Source organism: Lasioglossum baleicum, chromosome 7 (assembly GCF_051020765.1).
Source record: "Lasioglossum baleicum chromosome 7, iyLasBale1, whole genome shotgun sequence".
NCBI classification, from domain to species: domain Eukaryota; kingdom Metazoa; phylum Arthropoda; class Insecta; order Hymenoptera; family Halictidae; genus Lasioglossum; species Lasioglossum baleicum.
The window spans coordinates 9697557-9714849 of NC_134935.1; the positions used below are offsets into that span (position 1 = coordinate 9697557).

The 17293-nt window shown below is 39.5% G+C and overlaps 1 protein-coding gene across 1 annotated transcript in view; it reads left to right on the top strand.

Moving 5' to 3' along the window:
• Nucleotides 1-15484, top strand: part of Fbxo11 (F-box protein 11) — a 20444-nt gene extending 4960 nt beyond the window's left edge. The window contains exon 8 of the mRNA XM_076428075.1: nt 362-15484. Within this exon, the coding sequence (XP_076284190.1) occupies nt 362-491 (130 nt within the window). The 3' untranslated portion in view covers nt 492-15484. The remainder of the gene's footprint in view (nt 1-361) is intronic.
• The last annotated feature ends 1809 nt before the right edge of the window (nt 15485-17293 follow it).

A 17293-nucleotide genomic window follows, 5' to 3' on the forward strand; every position in this document is an offset into this window, starting at 1 on the left:
CAGAGCATGATGACTAGCATTTCGACTGTAAGTTTGTAGATAACATGTTAACGGTTCCTACGAGAACTTGTACATTTTTCTATAATTTAAAAAATTTGTATTTACATGGACATATACATATTCTATGTATATTTTTTTCTTCTCTTTTCGACTAGTCAGCTAATCAAGTAGTACTAATCAAAGTATATTATTTTATAGTAGCAAGGTGTCAGTTAGGTGAATACAATACAAAGATTAACGAAGCAAGAATAGTTACGATGATCACAGAAGAGCATCAAAGACACCACGTTTATTTTTGTTACGAAATTTGTTTGTGTTTATAGATTTATTTGTCTCGTTTCCAATTAATTAACTTTTTCAGATTCTTTTGTGACTGTGGTGCTGGAACATTAAGTAATCAGTGTCAACTTCAGGGTGAGCCTACACAGGACACAGACACGTTGTACGACAGTGCAGCACCGATGGAGTCGCACACGCTTATGGTCAACTAGGATCTAACCTAAACTAAATAAAACAATCAAACGACATTGAGACAGCCTGTAAGTCCAACATATTGCAAAACACGGAGTAATTTGTTGCTGAGTTCTTTATTATGGCACTTGTTCCTTCGCGTCCCCGTTGTGATTGTTATATTTCTTTTTTAAAAGCTATAGTTATTGTTAACATGTTTCAATTAACGGCAATTTCATCGTCATCGTTATCACCATCGTCATCACCATCATCATTATTATCATCGTTATTTCTATTACCATTTGACCATCCACCTCATTGTCATCGTCATCGTCATCATCATCGCGGTGGTCAAAATCCATCAATTATCACATCAGTTTATATGAGCCCGTGGATCATCGTCATTAAGAGATATTATATTTTTTATTAATAAATTAGTGTCCCATCTCGACGTGTACTTTAACGAAAGACGGATGTTCGTTGCTAAATAAGATAATTAATTAATGAATGAAGGTCCGATCTTTTCCAATGCAACCGCAAGTATTATCTGAATGTAGGAAACCGTATCTTCGATTTTCCCGTGAATCACGTAATAAAGAACTCCGCAACGAAACGAGCCATTGACGTTTAAAATTCAAGTGAACAAAAAAAAACCACCACGGGACTTCCTCTGTAAAACGAAAAAAAAACCCTAACGATTTTAACGTCAAACGTATTTAAACGTGTTAACCGAAGCGACGAAAAAGAAACGGAACAAAAATAAGAGTACGCGATAATAACACAAACAACCGGAATCTCCAACTTTCGGGAACCGACTTCTAAGTTCGCACTTAAAAAAAAAAAGAAAATTAAAAAAATAAAAACGGAAAAGTGTAGTGCGAGTCCATGTAGGAAATGAAAAGAAGTAAACGAAAACAGAAGCAAACCCGAAACAAAAGGGACACCTGTGTATACGTTTGGTAAAGGAGAACACGTGACGGTCGTGAGACTTTTTAATACTGAACAAACGAGAAACGAAAAAAAATGGATATAAACTGTCTTTAAACAAAGAATTTAAAGGGACGCTCGTGCAATGCGACGGCATTGATCATAAAACGAAAAATATCAATCTAAACAAACAAAAAAAATATGCAAGAATGAAAGAAAAAGAAGTTTAATGTTTAAGCCCATACGATATAAAACACAGTGTCGCGAATGTAAATTGTGTATATCGTAATTAAATAAATGCGATCCAGCGGTGAATTAAACCACGAGACGCCGACGACATGACCACGCGAGACGTGTTGCCGCGAATAATGTTTGCTCGCTAGAGACTTTTTTTTTAAAAAAAAGGGAAATGTTTAAAAAAATAAACATACAAAACGGGAAAAAAACTAGCCAGTGTAATCGCAGCGTACGAGAATAGAAATCGATCACGGGGAACGAGTGCGCATTGTGTATTTACGAACGATGGAGTTGCAGGGCGACGAACGACCGGTCTCTCGAGAACAGATCGACGAAGACAATTGCAGGAGGAATCGTGGGAACGAGAGAGAAGACGAGCGGAGCGAGTGCGACTTCGGTGAATAGACATACACGCGAGAATCAACGGTGAACGGGAACGATCGTGGATAAAGGAGATGTTCGAAATAACGGGGAATACCAGAGATGCGAGACGAAGACGACACCCAATGAACGACATGCTGGAACAAATGTCTAAAAAATGTGATATTGTAAAATTCACACACACAACCGAGGAAAAAATAATCAAAATGGAACAGGAAGCAAACAAAACGTCTATAACGCGATTCGAAGTAATCCTTTTCTTTCTTTTGCTTCTTTTTCTTTTCTCGTTTTTCTATTGTATAAGAGTGTACCTATGTAACACACGCGTGCGCGCATACATACACGCATTCATGTATACAGTTCTTCGATTGTATCCTGCGCATTGTGAATAGTGAAGGCCCTAATCGCCGTACCCGGGGGCGGGGGGGGGGGGGGGAGTGCATATATAATAATATTAAGAAAGACAACAGTTCTAATCGGGAATGAAAATCTTTCGAATCTTCATGGAGTATTTACACAATTAATCACGTGCGGTCGGTGTATACCAGTGAGAAAAAGGAAAAATATTTAAAACTATGCAAAACAAAAAAGAAATGAGAGAAAGAAGGAAAGAAAAAGAACGAAAGCGAAAACCGATGTATACTGTCGCTGAGGAACAGTTTTTAAACACGGATATGGGGAGGATAATAATGAAAACAAAGTAATCTCGAATTTTTAACAAAAGTAATCCGACTTTTTTTAATTATTACGTTAGCGGTAAACAAAAGAAGAAGTCTAATCGTATTATTGTAATTGTGTATCGGCGGGTGGCGGTGCGGCGTCGCCGTCGCGGAAACAGACAGAAAAGAGAAAGAGAAAACGCAAAATGAACGAAGCGCCTATTAGCGATAATTTTAGAAGCGCGGCCCGCATCCACTTGAAACGAGACACGAACGTTTGCGATACGTGTGCTTAGGTTGATGATCGTCTGATTGATATAATAGGAAATCGTCGATTGCGCGCAACAGGGAGAAAAAAAGAGGAAAATGTTGTTTGCGCGACGAGATATTTGCCTGCGAATAGAAAACGGAATGAAAGCAAATGAAAAAACGAAAATCAATCTCTCTCTCGTGATTCATTGATCGTGTATTTGTACGTGTCGTGTACTTTTGTAAATGGTTGTTTCTCTTGTCTCTGTATTTACGTTTCTCTTTTTTCCGTTTCTTTTCCAGAGCGGATGAACAGTGAGAATTGCCTTTGAATGCGAATACCGACCTAAAGTCCGTAGTATTATTACACTGCAGTGTCATATTATATATATACATATATATAGTATAACTATATAGAACTGTTTAACACGTTATACATATATGCGCACTGAAAGAACGAGACACACAGAGAGTATATGGCAGAGTCAAAGGCATTTTTCATGACGCGTGACACACACCACAGATTATAAGAACAGGAATGCGCTCATTCTTCACGTTAGCCGAGTAAGATACATGTTTTTTTTACTCTTCACTGCGCTCCGTTGTTATTTTTTTCTATTCGAACAATACGCACTCCACCTCAAATTATGCTCTCCCGTTCATCTATTTTTTTTTGTTCTTCTTTTTGAACATCTCGTTTGAAACTTGTTGCAGAGGAAGTACAGAGAAAATGTCCTCAGAGAGTAACGAAAAAGAATACACGAAAAGAAAGACCTGAATTAAGGGAAGAAAAAGAAAGAGATGACTTCCTAGAAGTTATCAGGCCAATGAAAATCGAAATTCCTTTTGCGCGCTCTCTATACACGTTGTAATTATCATTAGCAAAATTTATTCGTCGATCGTTTTTTATTCGCGCTTCTTAGTCTTTTTTTTTGATACTTTCTCGAGTATTGTTGACGAATTGTTGAATATATTATATGTAACGAGCCGACAACTAAAATTATAAGGTAGACGATTACGATAATTTTTGTGGCGCTTTTTATTTTTGTGTTCTTTTTAATAAGTATTTTTTTGGTCTCCTATTTCTATATTTGCTTTTCTGTGTAAATGAAGAGACGATAAATAATTCCCAGGGGTGTCCGATATCCCGAAATATCGGGTCCGGTCGGGAACACGAAATTTTTTCGGGATCAGGATAACCGAAAACTTTGGGACTCTCGAAATAATGTATTCTTTATATATTTATATATATATTATGTATATTTAATATAATATAAATATTTAATTATTATACAAAATTATTTTCGTTGAGAGAATGTCCATCACGAAATGTTTTCAAGAGTGTCGTATGTCATATTCTCGAAATTTTCGGGAAACCCGATCCGACCCGACTCGTTTCGACCATCGGGTTTCCGATATTTCGGGTTCTTGTACACCCCTGGTAATTTCGGAAGCTGAAAGGAGGAATGAACGTTTTTCTGTGATCTCTATCCTCTCGCGGTTTCAAAGCGTGTTGAATAATTCGTATTCGGCGAACATTGATCCTTACCACAGCCGTGTTTCATGTTCTTTATTCACTGAACGTAGAGTTCAAAAAAGCTCCATCTGTATGCGAATTGCAATTAAATCGATGTTCAATTCTTGGACAAAGCACAACATGAAAGTATGTGACGTGATTATAAAAATCGTGAAACAATATGCAACTAACGGTGTCATTTCGAAGTTTCATGACTTGATGGACAAAAACGACACCCGAGTGTCGGCTGCGGTACGATTATCAATGGTTCCCCGGTTTTGTTGAATGTATTTAGATGTAAGCTTTGATATCGGCAACAGAGGTCTGTTGTGTTTTGTTTGAATTCATGTAGCCCCGTGTGCGCAAAAGGAAAGGTCAGACGACATTTTCTGGACAGAGGTTCGTTCCCGAACAAGAATCGAATCGAAACGAAACAAAATACCAGTGTATAGCGAACGGCAGAAATTATTCGCGGTCTGTTACCGATTGTACACTCTTCCAACCCTTGCTATACTCATCGTTCTATAGAAAAGCAATATTAAGCCCGCTTCGTACACCATGCGAAATGAAGTATCAGGTGTAAAAATGATGTCCTCATTTCTAGTGATTAGTGTTAAACTTAAATGCTTTTGAAGTTGTTACTGTTTTATATTTTATGCACTCAGTTTGGTCACACGCGCTGAAAATTCGGAGTTCAATAATAATCTACAGGGTGCTTTAGTTAAGAGGAAATACTCAAGTATTTTTGTCGCTAAAGTCCTAGTATTTTATATGGTACATGTATTGACAAAAAGTCTTATTTGAGTTCTAATGCGATTGTAAGGTCATTGGATGTTCTTTCTATGGAAAATAGCTTTAATCAGTTATGTGCGAAATAATAATTGTTTAGGCAGAGGGTAATAGACTGAATTGTATATTTAATTATTTCTATAGTGCTACTAATATACGAGCTATATCTATCTTCATGTTTTCTGTCTGTTTAGAATTAAATCTGATCCTATCAAAAAAATGACAGTCTCTAAATTACACCACTTTATAATCAATCACTCGAACGTATATATTATGAATCATGTCAGACTGCTGGAGATCATACATTGTACGTGAATTATCAGGAAAAAATATATATAACTAAAAATCCATTATTTACTGTGACAAGAAAATATCAGTGGCCTTGCAATTTCGTACAGAAGTGACTTGGAGGGACAATTTGGCAATACACATGCGCCATAAAATAATTGTTATATGAAGATTTTGCTAAGAACTGTAATTTAACAAGTTTTCTTATACGCAGTAAATAAAAGAGACATTTACTTTTCTAATGTAAAGAACAGGAGTAAAGTCAAGGTTTCATACGAACCCAGTGTAGTATGGCGAGGATAAATCATACATTTCGAGTTTGTGTAAAAGAGAAAAAGCTTGGTGCGCAATAACCGTATATTTTGTCGTATGATTTTCTTTGTTCGCGAAGGAACGTAGTCGAGTGAGACCCAACAGACGGGCACACCATCCGAGTATCCGCGATCGTACATGAATGAAATATATATCTCTATCGAAGTTGTCGCTAAGCGTAGGAAGAGGGAGAGAAAGAGAGATGCCGCGTGTCTCCCGATTCTCTATTTAATTACGTTGCAATCTATATTACGTTTTAGAGTTTGTTTTCTGTACTTCTGTTCTTTCCTCTCCACGCTTCGTTCGTTCGCGTCGCCCGTATATCGCGTATCCGGTGTGTGTATTCTCGTTTCGCTCGGGCTCGACGCTTTGACGGCCTTTAACGCGTTTCAATCGCGCTTCCAATTGTGAATAAAATTAAATTTGTATCATAGAGCTGAACCCCTAACTGTCCAGACGGATTCCGATACAGTACTTATCTATCGTTACCCTCACACAGTATTCGTGCTAGCCTGCGGAAAATGTAATTAGCGGCGCCATTGAAACTTCATCTGCAATACACTGTGTAGCTTTCTGCACTTGAAAAATCTGTAAAACACAACTTCCAATGCAATTTGACGCGAACAGATTTCGTTTTTCAACTGACCGAAACCGATTTTGAATAAATAGAATTTCACGATTATTCAGATAATAATACCGTCATTACAATAAGCCGAATTACTAGCTAAAGTTTAATTTGTTTCAATGTTCGTACGTCCTCGGCTCACAGAAAATTTGATTTTCAATTATGCAAAGAATTATAATTTATATAGCGAAATTGTCGTTGACTTTTTTCGAATTTGCGAGACTCTGCCTCGACAGTCGTGGGTTAAACGATTTCGATATTTATCACGCCAAGTATGCTATGATTATAGTATATACCGCTGCGGAAAAATTATCCTACGGCGTTTGCGAACGCGTGAGCGAGTATGTGAGGTTCCCGGCGCGAACTATGCGGCCGTCAAAGTGTTATCCGCGAGCGCGGAGTGTTTCGATTTTCGTCGCGCTCCTCGTCGTTAGTTGTATTTTTTATTATTCATCGGATATCATCCCGCGTCGATTATTTCCTTTTCGTCACTTCGTGTTCTTCTGACAGCATTCTCTTTTCTTTCCCAAATCGCAAACGGTCACCTACCCCCACCCTCTCTTTTTTACTCATCGTTTCATTCCATTCGCGTCACGAGAACGTCTTGCACCGATTCTCTTTTTTTCCGTCAGCAACAAACTTGCCATTTATTACGTTAGTTGCCATAGTTCTCTCGAATTCAACATTTTTTTTTGTTTTTGCGGTGGAGCATAGCTAGAATTAGATAGTTTAGAAACGGTCCTTTTAAAATATTCGTAAAGTAGTAAAGAAACAGCACACGAGCCACGTGCAGACGAAAGGAGGGAAAGAAAGAGCGGAATCACGTGCCCGCGAAAACTAATACCACAACGTATTCTGTACATATTAATTTGCCTATTATATATATATATATAATTATTATATATATATAATTATACATAAATATATATATATAAAAAAACATATTGATTATACTATTATTAAGAAAAAAAATATATATATTATTACAAATTGTAACTTTTATTTTTTATTTTTTTCGTATCCTTGTTGCCGTATCGCTCGCGACGTTACGATCTGTTTCCGGTGAGCTTTTTGGTTCGCTTTGTTGTACGATTCGATCATTCCCATTGAACCCGAGAATGTCCAGCTTTCTTCCTTCAGTTATTACTTCTTTTTTTCTGTTAAACGATATTCGTGTTCCGTTCTGGGTTCTCGTGCGACGCCGTTTGTACAGCGAATAATATCGGTCGCGTCCACGTCGACAAGGAACTACAAGAGATTATTGTTAAACAGTTCTATCGCACCATGTAGCTATACTACGATGTACAGTATGCTTGTCCACGGATGGAAGTTTAACAGTTAAGAAACTATACGATCATTGTAAATAGGAGACAGCCGTAAACCTTGCGAGACCCAACATGAAATACAGTTTTCTTTCGGAGCCGCAGCTTCTCCTTCCAACACGGAAGAACGATCGCGTACGCCATGGCCTTAAAACGTACACCTAAACGTTCTAGTATACTCGCAGCGGCGTCCATCCAATACACAGTGACTCCACATGAGATCTGAAATTTGACAGTAACTCTCGAATGCAGGATTCTTTCGAAAGTTATAGAATAGAATATTTTCAAATGGCCAATAAAAGCGTCTATGTTACTTTGTCACATTACTTTTCTATTGGAAGAATGGTTTCTTTTTTCAAGTCTGAACAAAATATGCAAATACTATCGGAGTTGAGAAAGCTGCATAATCGCAATAATGGAATTGTTTGGTAACAAAGGGATGACGGAACAAAACGAGATTCTATGCTGAATTGTAGCAATAACATGTGTGACTTTGAAGTTGCATAGTATTGAAGAGGGATCACATTAAGAAAAATATGTTACCGACGAAACAAAAGACAAGCAATTAGTTGCAACAGCTGCGTTGTTTCTTGCAAACTACAGGCGAATATGAGAGTCACTGTGGCAGCATTTCCTCCATAACGTCGTACGCAAATAGACGTTCGAGAGCAGAGGGAGCTATTTAGTATTTGTCTTCGTTTATTGATTGCGCTACGAGATAGTAGAAAAACGCGACGCTACGGAGGGAATACTGTATTCGCACGTGTACGCTGTTCCTCGAAGCTCCATCTCGTCCGCTACAGTTCCAGAAATTGTAGGACTTATCGACAATCATCATTTAAAGTATCGATTACGAGTAGACTGCGGATCTTTATGCAGAATAACACAGGAGCCAAATAAAAATTCTACTCTTCTTTTGATTATCCTACTTTGTTGAAACTAATACAATGATGTCTTTAAATATTTTTAACATGCCCACTGCTTTAAATCGTACGTACCCATTCTTGTGATAAATGCATAAAATCCGCAATCTAATTATGAGTTGTATAGAGTTATTCTATCAAAAATTTCAGTATGTTGAAAATAATGTAAGCAAGAATTGAAATTCTTTGATATACTGTTTGCCTGCATTACGTAAATAATTCAATAGATGATTATAAACCTTCGAACAATAGCGTACACGCACCCCACTAATTGATAATTCTCACGATATTTTTACGGGATGAATTTTGATTGATCGACAATACATTTATTACATTCACCTTCCATCGGGCGGAACGTGCCTCTTATTTTTCATTTATAAAATAGAGTAGTTGCTCATCTTCAAACCACTCTCGAAGTACTTTCAACGTATTGCCTGGTGTGAAATGTTATGGGCACGTTGCACCCCATGGAATATAATACTTTGATTGCCGAGTGGCTCATAAAAATTGATCCGTATAATAAGCCGTTAAACCGAACGAATTTATTGGAAGTCCTCAAGATCCCAGACAGCTAAAACTGAATATAGAAAACTGGGCTTCTTTCTTCTCTCTTAAAAAAAAAAAACAATCGCAATGAGAAAAAAGAATTCATTTGGAAGATCGCCTACAGTAAAACCGAAGTAATCAATGTAAATGTTTTCCCGTGTCTCGCAAATACCTCGAACGCGTGTAGAAATTCGTGGTCTAACGATCGGACGCAAAAAGTGTTTGGTGAAACGGGTGGATCGCAGATTATCGTTGCATATTCTCGAATATAAACGACGAGTTAGCTCGTTATCCCTGGTCGCCAGGATAAAGGAGAAGGAAAAAAGCTTCGACGCTATAAAATCTTTATGAGTCCCGGCAGTCAAAGTGTTAAGGCAGCAAGCCGGGCGGAGTTGAGTTGCAATCTCGCAGATGGGAAACATAAACGCAGCCTTACACTGTATTTTCATATAGTACAAGAGGATACGGCGGAGTTGCTTATAGTTAAGAGTCTAATCCGATAAGTTCGTCGTTTTTGTATCTCGGGCCTGCTACCCCTGGCAGGGAGTGTTCGATCGAAACTGTTAACGTTATCACCGAATTATTTGCATACACACTAAAAAGGTGAAACGATGTCGTTCGCTTGTCGAGGAAACAGAGGAGTCAGCGATACTTGAGGAAAACATGCGAAAAATAATGTGCACTGAAATATAAAACTCGAAAATATTATTAGAACACATTTAATAACTCAAACAAAGTTGATGGGTGATAAGTTATTCTGTTTTTTATGTCTGCTATCTTTTTCATTTCAAAATGAATTATAGTTGAGAAGTTCTTAAGAAAGCTAAAGAGTCCACTAAATAGCTAACAGTGTAAGTCAACGGCTGAAGACGAGCAGTTAGGCGAAGCCATTGAAACGATCGTGTCGAGGGGTCAAAAGACTTTCTGCATCAATCGCGTGAATTATTTTTACAACGGATAGTTCGTTCTATCGAATACTTCTTGCCGGTGAGGTAGCGGCGGCATTACTCGGAGCTGAAAAATTATCGTACTGAAATAAATCTATAACGATCGACGCACATTATATATTTCCCCTAAGGGTTGAATGTTGATAACCAGACCGTGGATGTTCTGACAAAACTCCAATTTTTATAGCCGAATCTCGCAGCAGCGGGGCTAAGTAAATTCTCATCTTCCATGGCGGCAGCTTTGTTGGATAAAGAATAAACGGTGTATTGAATCTCCCCGAACAAGGATATCTGTTTATTGCACAGTTTCATCGAATCGCACGATTGTTCGCGCAGTAAGCGTTTTACGAACTCGTTTCACGGTTGGACATTGTTCGCGTGGACATGGGGGAAAGATTGGTTCGCAGATGGTTAACGAGTGCGGAACTTTCTGTCAGTCTTTTCGTCTATAGAACGTCCCACATGCGAACTTGCCAGCTCTGAACAGCGGTAGATCGCCTGGAAGTAAGGCAATCGCGCGCGTCTCGATGCAAAGAGGGCATGTTTTCAAGTGCTTCCGTGCCGAATGAAGACGACGAAGTTGTTCCCCGATATCCGAATGCGTCGCTGTTCGTCGGTGATTTAGTGTCTTAACGTCTGAGCGACTCGGCACCGTTGAGAGCGAATAATTATTCGATTAATTAATTGCGCGAGTCACGCAGAGAAAACGAGGAAAAGAACGGGAAGGAGAGGTTGATGAAAGAGAGAGAGAGAGAGAGCGCATGGTACGAGTGTAAAGAGGATCGCGAAAAAGAGAGGAAGGTGAAAAAATATCTTTATTTCTAACGAGGCCGTACGATCGCGGAAACCTGTACAATAAGCTACCTGTACATACGACACGCTTTAAATTATCTTATACCAAGACGGAAGCACGCTTCTTGCTTTCTTCGAGAAAAGAATGGCTGGGGATGAGATCCGAGTCAATGTAAACGAGCAAGCTTGGCTTTCTGGTGTGTCAGTACTAGTTTTCAATTTCCAGGAGTGTTTGTAGACTGCGAATCTTTATGCAAACTAAAAATGTTGATTGTAAGAAACAAGAGCCAAGTAAAAAGTTCTTTCTTTCTCTAATAATTTTAGTGTGTTGAAAATATTATATTGAGGTTTTTATAAATTTTATATTTCATTATTAGTCTACAGAGCTCATTGAAGTAGGAAACGGTATTCGCAGTGTAATCAACATATACAAACCGATTTCCTTTGTTTTTAAGTACCGATGAGTACTCGCAACGTGCTGGATCTCATCTCTGGACTCCGTTCAGATCGTCTTTCCCCCTTGACGAGGCGGGCTCGATCTCTCTCCGCGTTTTACAGTTACGATGAACGATTACGCGACCGGAAATGCGCACGAGTGCGCCGAAGCCTGAATCGAAACCAAGAGAGAAAGGAGCGAGAGTAATTGATCACGACTTTTCTACGAGAAAATCAATCCGATTAATCCTTTCCACGTGATTTCCTAGATCGCAAGACTGTGTAGCGACGTATTAAGAAGAAGAGACGAGGAAGAACGGATCGCGAGAACCGCAAAATGGCGGCCGGAAGAACACTCGGAGCCGAAAGCGTCCGATTCCTGAGGTTGAACATGGTTGTACTATAGATTTCCATTCTTCACGACAACGAATGAATTTTCTGCTCGACATTGTTTTCAAGATCATTCGAATTTCTATTTTTAACTATACCAATTACTTTTACTTGTACATTACGAACCCTGTATTCAAAAAGAAATCAATCTAGCACGTCCACTACTAGAAATTGTTTAACTGATTACGTTTCTTCTTCAAACGTTTCATTAAATGCAACGCCATGAAGAAAGTCATGGATTGTCAGAATATTGTGCTGTTCACTCTGACTTCAAACAACAAAGTGTATTAACTGCGACTATCTTCAAGTCCGTAGCGAGATCGTGGACGCGGTGAACGTGTTAATAAAAAGCGGTTATTCTGGTTCTTTGGAGGTGCAGTTTGCAGCTTAACAGCTTGAAATCTACGAACAGAAAATTCGATTACGTCACAGTTGCTTCTCCCATCTCATTCTCAGTGACACGTAGCCGTTTCTCGGGAATCGGTCTGTCGCTTTCGGAACCGTTTCAACCTCGAAAAGTACGAATGGCCTACAGACAGAGATACGTCCTTTGATTTCCGATTTTCGTTAGTCGAAACCGGCGGATTGTATAGACTCTAGACTGTACACTCGAATTGTTTACTACGAGCAAAGGAAGATGGAGAGAACGGCTACAGCAGCTGCGTGCTCTGCGCATTCCTCGAAGAAGGGAGATGTTAGTCTCGCACCTGCACGATCGTTTTTCCGAGTAAGGTTTCCCGCGGTGGCGATTGTATCATTGTATAATAGAATCCTAGCCCGTAAGCGGACGAGCTCTGACACGACGATCGAGGCGATCGACGTTCCATCCAAGGCGACGCAGTCAACTTTATTTTTCCAGAAGCACGTCCTGAGAGATCCGGCGGACAGATCGAGAGGGATCCGTCGATCCCGCCGCGCTAGCCACGGTGGACAGGATATCGGTTTCCGATACGGATCGCGGGAGAGACAAACGCGAGTTCTCGTTGCGATCCTAGCTCGAAAGCTCGCGTGTCGTCGCTTCTATCGACACTTTCGACTCGGCGAACGTTCCTCGACGCGTTCATCGCTGCAACCCAGACCAGAAAGATCAAACGGGACGTCGTCGATCGAGCGACACGAGTCGGCCCGATGCGTTTTTGATATGATACACCGCTCGAAGAAGCATCTGTAATTATACTTTAGTTCCCGGAATACTCGACCGAACTTGTTTCACAATAACACGCTGCGGAAATCGGCGAGCGTCGCTAGATCGATCGTCCTCCTATTTAATCTAAGAATACTTGTCTTTCAACTCTAGCCGAATGTCTCTTATTCGATACCGTACACTAAGCAAGAATATTTTCGTTTCAAACTATGCAATCTCCGACACCCGTCTGGCGACGAACGTTAGCGAGGTTCGAGAAAAGCGATTCGCCCGCGAAGCACGAGAGAATGGCTGTGCGTTGATCATTTTTAACGATCGTGGGGTAGGCAGACTGCGGATGTTTGCAAGTTTGTGCAGAAATAAGCTGTATAATTTTTTTTTACAGTTTTTATACTCCCACTGCGTCGAAAGAGAGAGGGTTCATTTTTGTAGCCAACAGTTTCGTGAAAAATCGTCGACGAATTTCGATGCTGAAGAATTAATGGAACTAGCCGCGGTTCCATTGGATCGCCAGTTCAGTTCGCGAGGGATAACGAGTTTCTTCTGACTTGATTTGGCTTGTTTTTTCACAAACGTGTGTATTTGCTATGTGAGGAACATTCGTCTAGCGGACTGTGAAAATGAACACGAAACGGTTTGAACTAGCAAAAATGGGTCTTGGATCGAAGCTTTCTACCTCGAGAAGCATTTCTGCGTTCAAAATTGTCTCCCGTTGGACTTTATTCAGTGGCACTTTCTATAAACACGCGAGAGCATTCACAGTTTAGCAATTAGTAGACTGTGGGTCTCACGTACGTGTCCATTAACACACATACACGACCGCATCACTGCGATTAGTCATTTCACCGACGATTTAATGATGTCTTGCAGTGCATAAATGACTCTAGTTTCTTTACATCGGGAACGGATCGAAATAAAGCCATGAACATTGGCGAGAAATGAAATCGTGATTTATTAAAAACACGAGAAAGAACAGGGAAACGAACAGAGAGAAAAATGCTGGTCGTATTGTGAGTTAATAAAGGTTCGATAAATTGTTTATTTTATTCCGAAGAAGGTTCTTAACGATAAGTATCACACTTACGAGTTAAGTTCGTTTAGTGGAAGAGCGGCTCGCAAAAATTCGCATAACGATCCGCAATCCGATGATTAATATCTACAAGGGTGGTTCTCGTTTCGAGACGAGCAGACAGCGAACGCGACACCGACGAAAATTCGTGACTGCTCCAAAGCTGGAAAATATTTATGAGCTTCCTCGAGATGTACGTCTCTTGGACGAAGCGTCCGATCAAAGAAACCGTCTCGTCCCGCAAGCTCGCGAAAGTAAATTGACTGTGTCACCTTGCGCACGCCTGTACCATACTGAAACGCACGAATTACCATGTGTCATATAAGTATATATATATATATGTGTGTGTATATATATATATATATACAAAAACACAAAGCATTATACATATATATATATAAATATCGAGACGGGGAAAATCTATATATATATATATACATATAAATATGAATATACATACATTATAAATAACAATAACGATAATAATTAAGTACCTTACATGTGTAAGAGCAGTATCCAAGGAATCCGAAAAAAACTAGTTGCACCAAGTGCCATAGCCCATAGGTCACAGTACGTTTAAAAAGCACAAGCGGGAGGGACGCGTAGCCGTCGCTAGACGGCTGAACGAGGGAAGAAAAATCGTGTTGACAAACAAGAAAAAAAAAGCAAAGCGCGAAACGAAAAGAAGAGAATTGGGTCGAACGCGCGTGGTTCAACGGTGACGGCTGAGTCGCGTTCTCGTCGCTCATTGTTCACGTGGAACGCACACGCGAGAGAGAGAGAGAGAGCGAAAAAGTGAAGGAGAAAATGAGTCGAAATATAATGATCGGCTAGAGAACACGAATGAGAGAGTGTGTGTGTGTGTGTGTAAGAGAGAGAGAGAGAGAGAGAGATTCGCGGAGTCCATGGGACCCGACATTTCCGGTGGGCCCGGTTTCGCCCATCACAAACAACGTTTTAGAACTTGCAGACACCAACATGACAATATCAATTGTATGAAATTCATTTCCGGTCCTCTTGTTCGGTTATAAACAACCCCTTTTCCCAAGGTAACCCTTTAATCAACAATTAAGGAGAGAGAGAGGAAAAGGGGAGGAAAACTCCGGACATCCGTTAAACTGTACATTTTCGCCATTGTTTATTTTTCGACACGATAGTAATGCGATTAGACGTGGTCCCGACTCGCGAGAGATCCGTGCATTTTCCGTTTAATTTTTGAAAGTGAGCCTAGAGAATGAGAGAGAGAGAAAGAGAAAACGCGCGCGCGAGAGAGAGAGAGAGAGAGAGTACATGCGAGAAAGATTTGTGACACATGGCGAGGATGGATCGAACGCGATGTGATGAGTGTGACCTTTGCGAGACATTATCAATTACCTTAAACGAAAAATAAGACAAAAAAATGAATAAATAAATAAATACTGTAGTAACGTCGCAATTGTATGTTGTAAACATTACTATTTCAAATATACTGTCATTATTAACAGGAGAGAGTTTGTCACTTTCGCCACACACGGGGATTCTCTGCGGGGTGGTACGTTATAATTAAAAACGAGTCGTTTTTATTGCAGTTTCTGTTTTTATGAAAGTTGGAAACGTCTACTCGGTGTTTGCATTGTTGAGGCATGAATTGAGTGTTCATTCATTCATTCATTCGATGTGAAAAATCATTATGGTCTTTGGAAGTAGATTTTTACAAGATTTTACACCTTGACAGAAATATGGGTACAAATTGCTCTTTGGGGCACTGTTCTGGCTCCGTCAAAATCGAGGGCAATGAAACCACGCCCATACAAAAAAATCAACACAGAAACATAGGGGTCGAAGTAAATAATCTTTAATACAAAGGAAAATTCGGAATAAAAAGAATCATAGTAGTCTTCAGAACAAGATTTTTATGTAAAATTTAATTGCGTTGAAATTGAGAGTAGTGAAACCACGCCTACTCGAACAGTCAAAATAAAAATAAAAATTGAGAGCAAAGAATCACAACGATTTTCAGAATAAGATTTTTAACCCTCCATGAAAATTAGTAGCAACGTGTCACTAAAATGGGAAGATTGCAAATATCCCACATCTAATGACTCCGACGTCATTTGCCTTGGACAGCCCTGGGGTCAGCCTCGGGGCTCCCAGGGTTTAGATGTTTAGATTGTATGCCTCTGGCAAACTGCAATTCCCAAACGGAATGCATAATATAAATAATCCCGAGGAGTTTCATAAAGATTTTCCGTTTGATTTAAGAAAAAAGAATTATGCAACGATAAGACTTTTCATTAGCCGAGGAAAGAGGCTTCTCGGAAGTGATTCGCGCGTTAAAAACACGGAATATTGCTGTTTGAAATACAGTGTCGTTATTAACAGGAGAGAGTTTGTCACTTTAGCCACACACGGTCCCTGACGAGCGGAAAAGGGATTTTCTACGGGGTGTTCCTGAAATAGACGTGTTTTAAGAGTACAGAACGGTGACGTGGGAATGAATAGGCCGAGTGTACACGTGAGTCTGGACACCTTTTTTCACCCCTGACGGCATACAAGCGTTCATTGTTTACGGAGATTGAATGTGACACTTCCTTTTATCTTTAAGGTGAGTAGAACACGGCCCTGGAACCCAACTATTGCTGGAACACTGTGTACGTTGCAACCGTGCAGTCTGGCTACGGAAAATTATCGACTAGAATCACACTCGGTATTTCCACAATAGAGAAAGTTTATTGGCGTGACTCCAGGACAATTCTTTGGGAGATTCGAGCTGCTCCCCAACCTTACAGTCTGTCGAAAAGAGTCCGAAATATTGTCCATTCAACCGGTCTAACTATTATTTCGCTACCTTCCTAATAATTATGAACTGTAAACCACCCTTCGATCCTGGAATTCATCGTGGAATGTTTAAAACAGTGTTTGCTGAAGAAAAAGGTAGACTTCAGCAGAGAGGTTTTAGATCTTATATGTTAAAAGTATTGAAACTATGAAACTCCTTTCGTAGACAATTATTGGATAGATGTATTTATGCACTGTATCAATTTGTTTATTTCATGGAAAATCCATTATTGGTATATTCTAATATTAAAATCTAGATTTCACGTTATACACATAAAAAAACGCATTCTTAATTATTGAAAACATACGTAAATCAACATTTAAAGAATTATTGTAAAAATTACAAGAAAACCTTCTATTCGTGTAGTAGGGAGGCATAAACTCGTTTAATAGTTTCCCCTAAAAGCACCCTCACGAATTTACAAACAGCGAAACAAAAAATGAAAAATAGGTCACTCCGACTCGTCTAGTAGTT